At 48.2% G+C, this 7,941-nt stretch overlaps 1 protein-coding gene across 2 annotated transcripts; it reads right to left on the bottom strand.

The window, feature by feature from the left end:
* Positions 1 to 2,307: 2,307 nt before the first annotated feature.
* On the bottom strand, positions 2,308 to 6,102 carry LRATD2 (LRAT domain containing 2). Of its 2 annotated transcripts, none has more exons than XM_042809027.1 (2): positions 5,985 to 6,102; positions 2,308 to 5,598 (listed from the first exon to the last, which is right to left on the bottom strand). In XM_042809027.1, the coding sequence occupies exon 2, from the start codon at positions 5,594 to 5,596 to the stop codon at positions 4,694 to 4,696; it is 903 nt and encodes a 300-aa protein (XP_042664961.1). In that variant the 5' UTR covers positions 5,597 to 5,598; positions 5,985 to 6,102; the 3' UTR covers positions 2,308 to 4,693. The 2 variants fall into 2 exon arrangements, with proteins under 2 accessions (XP_042664961.1, XP_042664958.1); XM_042809024.1 differs by having other exon boundaries at positions 2,308 to 5,601; positions 5,985 to 6,101.
* Positions 6,103 to 7,941: the final 1,839 nt, after the last annotated feature.

Raw genomic sequence — 7,941 nt, 5'->3', positions numbered from 1 at the left:
ACTCATATCTGATCAGTTGTGTAAGATTTGCTTTCAAAAGAAATATTTGTTCCTAACTGGCTGCTGGAATTACAGTTATGTGGTTAATTGTCAGGAAAGCACAGGCGGCAAATGACTCAACAAGCCTCACACACCCTTTGGCAAGACCCAAAGGGAGAAAGAAAGAAAAAGAAAACCGCTGTTATGGTCAAAATCTGAAATATATTCCACACAGAACACCTTTTTGGTACATGGAGTAAAATACTGAATTTAAAAGAACGAAATAGTAGAAGCGGGCCTAGAGCTGCATTTATACAAAACAATTAAAGTTTACTTCCATAGTCCTTCGGTCTGAAGGATATACTCTTCTGAGCAAAAGCTAGTTTTTGAAGTAGCTTCTGTTTTTTTTTTTTTTTTTCCCCCCCTCCCCATCTATCCTACAACTCTACTACTGTGTTGTCCAGCTGAGCTACAGAGAGCTGTAATCAATACTTCATACTCACACAGAATCAGGGAAACTTGAAATAGTCTTGTTTATATCTTTGTTCACTACCATGGAAGGTAAGTGTCTGAATTGTATTTTTAAAACTACTCAATCAAGGAATAATTGTAGGCTTCATTATAAAGCCATTTCTGTGGCATTATTTTATCAAACCTACCAAATAGGTGAACGGCTGGACTGGATGATCTTTTAGGTCTTTTCCAACCTTGGTGATTCTATGATTCTATGAATGCTCTAGGGAAGTAAGACTGCTCATCTCGATTTCCTAACTGGAACTACTTTTTCATTTCTGGGGCTTTGTCTTGCCAGCCTTACCACGTGCAAAATGACGTCCACAGCAGTCTTCCCATCGGTAACAGTGCAGACATCTAAATGAGTAAATTCATACAGGGGAAGTTCAAGCACAACAAGACCAGGACACCAGGAAGCAGTCTGCACCACGACTGTCAGCTTAGCATGTCACTGCTGTGTAATGTGTTTGCCTCACCACTCGCTGAGTCAGTGCTGCTCATGGATTTTCAGGGGGAAACTGAGGCCAAGCTTTGGGCTGGATGCCATCTGCTTTGTTTGGACAAGGGCACTTTGAAGAAGAGCTTCCACAGTGCTTCTTGTGCCCTCCCCACAAACAGGCAATGTCAGATCCTCACACTCCCACCAAAGACCTTGGATCAAGATTCCAGCCTTATTCAGACAGAAATGCACATACTTAACTTCAAGCACATTATGAGTTCTGAGAATTTTTCCAAGTGGCTCAACTCAGCATAGGCCGTGTGCTAAATCAGAAGCTCTGCAGAAGGATCACACCTTCACTTCTACACCTTAAAGAACGAGCTCAGAGAACAGCACTTTCATTTATTCACCCACCCCCCCCCCCCTTTTTTGAGCAACAGAAAAATCTTGAACTACACACACACAAACACACAAAAAAGTCTGTTTTTCCCAAGAGATTATTTGATTAAAAAACAAACAAACAAACAAACAAAAAAAACTGTAGAAATCCCAGTGTAGCCTGCAGAAAGCAAATGATTACAGTGAAACGAAAATGAGAAGCTAAGCAACTGCAATGTCCTCCTATGGCAATTCTAGTCCACACATTATGAGCCATGGCTTTAAAAACCTGCCTGCTTAGAAATGTTTGCAGTGGTGTTCACAGCACCTATTGAATAACACTGCCTAATCAACAGGTAGGGAAAAAAAAAAAGACCCACCTGTTAAAGATTCAACAGTCATTAGCTGTTGGGGTAAGAAATCCCTGTTAGGACATAGAAAAAACAACAAAACCACTCCTAAAAAAAAATTGGGAACAATGGAAACCCACTTTTTCAAATAATGGAGTTGCAGGAGACAGAATAAATCCCCAGCATAACATGCAGAACAATGTATTTCAATATCTACATTTTAAGCACTGAACACCTGAACTGCAGGTGCCAGAGAGGCAGACAGGTTTTGTAACACAGCTGACTGCATGCCAGGCTGCTTTGCTGTGAGCAAAGCCCTCTGCTCAGCTCTCTATCCTAGAGGGCTGTGCAAACTCTGGGATTCTTTGTTAAGGCCCTTATGCCTGCATAGGAATTGATCCCAAGAGGCATGACCGGTACAGGGAAGCACCAAGATCAGCACAAGACGTGATTTCGGTTGGTCAAAGCTTTGCTCTTTGTTCTCAAACAGATTTGGTCCTTTTTTCCCCCCTTTGTTTAAAAAAAAAAAAAAGAGAGAAAAAAAAAAAAAAAAAAAAAACACAGAAAACAAAGCCAGACCACGCAGGATATCTCAGGAGAGAAATGGCTGTGTGTCATAGTTCTGATGTTTCAGACACAAGGGAAAAATATTTTCACAACTAGTTTACTGTTTAGTACCCTGTAGATACATAATATTTGACATTTATAGCAGTTTCTATACTTTATGACCCAGAATATATTTTAGATCATTAATGAAAAATAAACCCATTCAGAGGACTGGAAAATAATGTGCATAACAACTTACTTTCAAATGCAAGGTTTTGATGGATTATTTTTTTTTAAACTTTCAAAAATATCTGTAAGAAAATATTATTTTACATACATATATTACACAGAGAAATAAACTTTGTTATGTACAAGGGTCAGTATGAAAGAAACAACAGGCAGACATTTACTTGTGGTCTAGATAACCTCAGTTGTTGTATACGAGTCAGTACAGCACAGAGTCTCCATTCTCTTCTGGACTTACTCCATGATCATTTCAGCTTTCAGCATTTAATTGTATGAAAGCTGCATGCATCCCTCCATACACAAACACTACTGCAGTCAGATATGGGTTGTTACCATACTTTTTAAAGCAAGGTTGCACATTTGCTTGACAGCCACACCGACACGAGTACGACTCTACTGCATATTGAAGAAAACCATCAGTGCAGTCACCTGAGCTATAGCATTCTAACAGAGCTGAGTGTTAAATTCTCTTTTGGGTTTGAGCATTTTGCAGTCCAAAATGAGAACACAGAGTCAATAAGGAAACACTGTATGGTGTATTTGCATAACCTTAAAGCCACATTTCCTCTGGAAGCAAGGCTAAAGGAGTTTATCACTGCCTTGTTCCCCCCCAGGTTGTGTATCTTAGGAAGAAAACAACTCAGATTTATTTAAACCATATTGTCAAAGTTGCTTTATGTAGTTATAACTAATCAAAAATAGGTATCAACTTCTTAGTCAACAACCTTTGCTCCCAAGGGGTAGAAAGGACATGGAGTACTTTGCTATTTGTGGTATAACCATAAACAACCGCAGGGAAGACGGCAGTAACAACACTTCTAAGTGTACAGCACATTAATTGCTGTTATTTAAATGAACTCAAGCTTATCTTCAGGTTCGCCTCTTCACTATTGTGCTTTTAAAGGGAAGGAATTTTGTATTATAAGTGGCGTCCAAATCTGTTTGCTCACACACTTAAGATCTCAGGACAATGATCTGATGGTGCCCACGTGGGAGAACAGTTCAACAGCTGAAAGCAGAATTCAGGAAACATTCAAGGGAGGCAGTGCTGCACCCCCCAACCCACTGAATGGGGGACCTACACTACAACTCCCGAGGCATATCCTCTCTTCTAGTGCTATAGCTAAGCTGCACATCATAAAAATTAGTACAAAATAGGGAAACATGAAGTTTCTAAAGAGGAAATTGCTTTGTGACAAGGGGGGAATAAAATGAACACCCCAACCCCCCTGCCTTCCTCCTTCACTCCTTCCCATCGCAAGGAGGGAGTGCTGCTGTGCAGGACCTGTGCCACACTCCCAGCCATGAGACCACCTTCTTGAGGGGCAGCTTACTGGAGATGTGCTGGTGCACAGAAACAGCCTGCTTCTATGCTCACCACAGATGTCATCTGGATCTCTGCTGCTTGCTTTATGGGAAGCCTGTAACAAGCTCTAGCAGAGCTCAGTATGTGCCTGTAAGAGCCCAGGCACGCACCAATGCACAGACTCTGCAATCAGGGTTGTGAGATTCCTCCTCCCTGGGAATGGTCAGCAGTAACAGCTGCTCTCTTCCCAACAGAAGCACGTGCTGCTAGCAAAGACAGAGCTCCCCCAGCCCACCTGCACATTTCTATTAAGAAAGCACCAGGCATATCAAAAGCATTTCACTGAAGTCAGCACTGATTTCTCCCTTGCACCTCCTGTGGAACTGGCCACCCATCCATGAAGCCTAGCACCACGTAAGCAAGCAAGCAGCCTGTTGCAAGACCAACTGAACCACAACTGAAGAGAAATGGGCAGACAAGGGACAGCAATACATCACACTTCCCAGCTACCAACTGATCATACGCTCAGATAAACATGGCCATGTCCTGAAGTTGTTGGCTCCTTAATACTATTAAGTACTCTTAACTTCTGCCAATAAGTAGATGTCAAAGGCATTTAGCATCCCATAGGGTCAGGCCTACTGGCAGATGGTGGAGGGAAGGGCGGGCACAGAGGAAGGGAAAGAGGTGGGAGCAGAGAAGGATAGAGTTGCCCTGAGTTTTATCCTCTACAATAAGTCAGTGGTTTTTATCATCAAGCACTGAAGGAGTTAAGCACTAAAGCACAGACACTTAATCAGCTTTCCCCCTTCCTTTCACATGTGATCGGAATGAAGCTGCACTGAAACGGCCCAAAGGGTTTATAACAGCTCAATTTCGCAGCCTTCCGTTTTAATCCCCATCACCCAGCCCGAGCAGCATGGCAGTGCTAAGGCACTACTCCACAGCAGTCCGGGCACCTGGATGGTGGGGATGGTCTTCCTCATCCTCCTCATCCTCTTCCTCTGCAGCCTGCAGGTGGCTGGAGAGCTCCTGGATCACGGCAGCCCTACCAATCTGGTCATTTCTCCTCTTCTCCATGATCAGATCCTCCAGGCTCTGAAACTCCAGCGTGTGGCTGCGCTTGTCACCCAGCCGGATCTGCAGGCGGTAGGGCTGCTTGCCGATGCGCAGCTCCCCGCCGATTTTAAACTCCCGCTTGCCATAGCGGCACCAGGCAGCAAAACACTCCGAGTTTCTCCAGCTCAGGTCCCGGTCCTTGCAGCCCACCTGCTCCAGGGCATTGCGTACCACCACGGCCGGGCTGAGGGGTTTGTAGCGGTACAGCTGGTTGGCAATGCGGCCCCTCCTGCCCTGGCTGGCATCGGTGAGGAAGCTGTTCACCACCTCCAGCCTGTGCAGGTGCACAACCTGAAAATCCCCCACGTAGACCACCCAGTGCGGGTACTGGGCCTGGCACACAAACTCCACCAGGTCGCCTGGTTTGCAGCGGTTCAGCAGGTTCTCTGGGGTGTAGGTGCTCAGGTGCCCCCTGCCTCCTTCCTCGCCCTCCTCCGGCAGCACATCCTCCTCAGAAAAGCTCTTCTGGTAGATGCACTCATCCCGGTAATAAACAGAGCACTCCACCTCGTGCAGCTGGGGATCATAGGGCTGCAGGGCAGGGTGCTCACCCCCGAGGTCATGTCCCGAGTCCTGCTGCTGCTCCAGCTCATCGTCATCATTGGAAAAGATGTAGGAGACCCCGATCCTGGGCCCTTCATCTCTGTCCATGCCCGTTGGGTCAGCCGTGGGGACTTCCTTGTAGTTCAGATGGGTCAGCTTCTCCACCTGGTTCCCCATGCCTGCTGTAACACAGACACAGCAGGGCCATCAGGAGGCCAGAGAGACAGCAGAGAGCAGAATTTAGAGCACAGTTTTCAACCCCCACTTCACGCTGCAACACGTGAAACAACAGCCCTGGGAGTACCCGAGGAGGGATGAAGGCGATGGCCCCGGACCACCGCCAGCGCCCAGGGGCAGGCGACGCAGCGCGGCCACCTGTTATCCGGCAGCGAGGAGGAGGAAAAAGGCGCCCTAGGAGCACCAAGCCACCTGTTAGGGACCGAGGGCGCGGCTGAAAGGGAGACCGGAGGTCCGAGTCGGAGACGGCGGAGTTCCACCCCCCGCGGAGGTGAACCTCCCCGGTCCAACTCGCCCCTCCGCCGACACCGGGCGGCTGCAAACTTACCACGGAGAACGGCAGCGCGGTGCCGAGAGGCTTTAGGGCTCCCGGTTGGAGGCGGCGCGGCTCCCGGGGGCGGGTGCGATCATGGCCCCCCCGGCCCCGCTCCGCACTCCCCACAGCAGCAGCGCCCGCAGCCGCGCTGCCGGCACTCGGGGCTGTGCAGGAGGCGCGGGGAGGCACGGCCGAGAGGAGAGAGGCTGGATCCGGCTGTGGACGCCCCGGCGAGAGCTCAGCCCCCAGCATTTAAAGAGGCAGCGCTTTTTTTTTTTCTCTCTTTTTTTCCTCCCTTCCGTCTTTACTCCCTCCTTCTCCTTTTCCTCCTCCCCGCACCTTTTTCTTTCTCCTTGCCCTACATGCTAAGCGCTCTGCTCCCCGCCGAGGCAGATCCGCGGGCGGAGGTCGGACGGGCTGTTTGCGCTTACGGCTGCGTGTGCAACGCGCTCACGCACCAACTCACACGCGTGCTCGCACGCGGCCCCTTTAAGGGAGCGCTGCCATGAAGCGGCACAGTCCGCCGGTTCGGAGAAGGGTTGGGATAACCTGGAGCCGGAGTTTGCTCGGGACGGCGCCGGGAGGCGACGGAAAGCCCCGTACGGGGCCGTGGGGTGATCCCGCTGCACCCCTATGGGGATCCCCGCCCGCAGCCCCGTCGGGAGCTGCCGGCAGTAGCGGGGAAGTTGTAACGCAGCGAAATCACAGAGCCCGGCTCTCCTGGGCTGACTTGGTGCCTTGCATTCCTCCATGAGTGGAGCGTGTAATTAGTTTTATTAATAAATCTCTTTTCTTTCCGACTCCAAGAGATTGCTCTCTTTTTCAATATAGAAGATGATGATTCTTTCCCCCTGGAACGGCATTATTGAGACAGGGGGGAGTATTTCTCTTTCTGTGTTTCGGAGAGCACAGCACAATATTCTGCTTTTTCATTAATACCCAGTTAGGCTGCTAGATGGGTATTCTTCCCATTTCCACACGCACTGGTAAATCCATGCTGTTAAAATAGACTACAGAGATAATTTATGGAGCTAGGAGTAATGTCTTTAATTTTGTCTCATTGTCTGTTGCCTTGTAATTTATAAACCCAACTGCACACCGCTGCTCGGAGGATTCACTGAACGATGGTGAGTACAGGAACAGGCGTAGTGTTACAGGGTGCTGGGAGCTGCCTGTAGGCTCAGAGAATGCCATTTCCATCTGGTGATGTGCTGCTGTGGCTTCAGATACAGCCACATGTTTTGGTGTGGGGAGAGGAGATGGGGAAGGGGATGTTTGCAGTGCTCCCTAGGACAGCCCCAGTACTGCAGCAAGTGATGGGCAGCTGAATGGAGACCTCGTGTTTTGGGTCCCCTGGTGGCTCGATTCATTTTTCATCTCAAAGAGGTTTCAGACAACCTCAGCTATAGCAGATGTGCTCCAGCCCCAGGACTAGTTGAGGAAACCTCTACAATGTGGTGAATGTGGATGTCATTTTTCAGCACTACAGTTTCTCCCTCCCTGCGCTGCACTGCTTACTGGTGTAGATACAGATGCTTCCAGACAAAAGGGGGTCCTGCTCCATATGGCTTTGTAAAATTGCTTCACTCCTGAAGGATGGGCACGTGTAAAGATGAGGTTCTGCTGGAAGGAGGAGCTGGACTGAACATAAAAGTGACTTTTTCATTTTCTTGCATTTGTGTTGGAAGCTGTATCTCAGCATCCTACCTTACCATCTTTGGACCAGTTTTATTTTGTGACTACAACATTTGGGCAGCCTTCTGATGAAGGCCGGGTGTCCTTTTCAATCTGCAGCAGTGTGAAGGAGGCTATGTCCATGCAGGGGCTCAGCATTGTCTGGAGGAGCACTTGCACGTGCCTGCACATCTGCATGTATTTGCTGCTGTCTGTCTTTTTCTTTCCGTCTGCTTCAACTCACCCCAGTGCTTAATTTTCTGCATCTTGTCAGCTGCTTTGATTTCTTTGATCT

This window comes from Centrocercus urophasianus, unplaced genomic scaffold (assembly GCF_019232065.1).
Source record: "Centrocercus urophasianus isolate 14NV4802_14NV808 unplaced genomic scaffold, USGS_Curo_1.0 seq_11, whole genome shotgun sequence".
Taxonomy (NCBI): domain Eukaryota; kingdom Metazoa; phylum Chordata; class Aves; order Galliformes; family Phasianidae; genus Centrocercus; species Centrocercus urophasianus.
The sequence above is the reverse complement of the archived record's forward strand: the minus strand, read 5'-3'. Positions and strand labels throughout refer to the sequence as shown.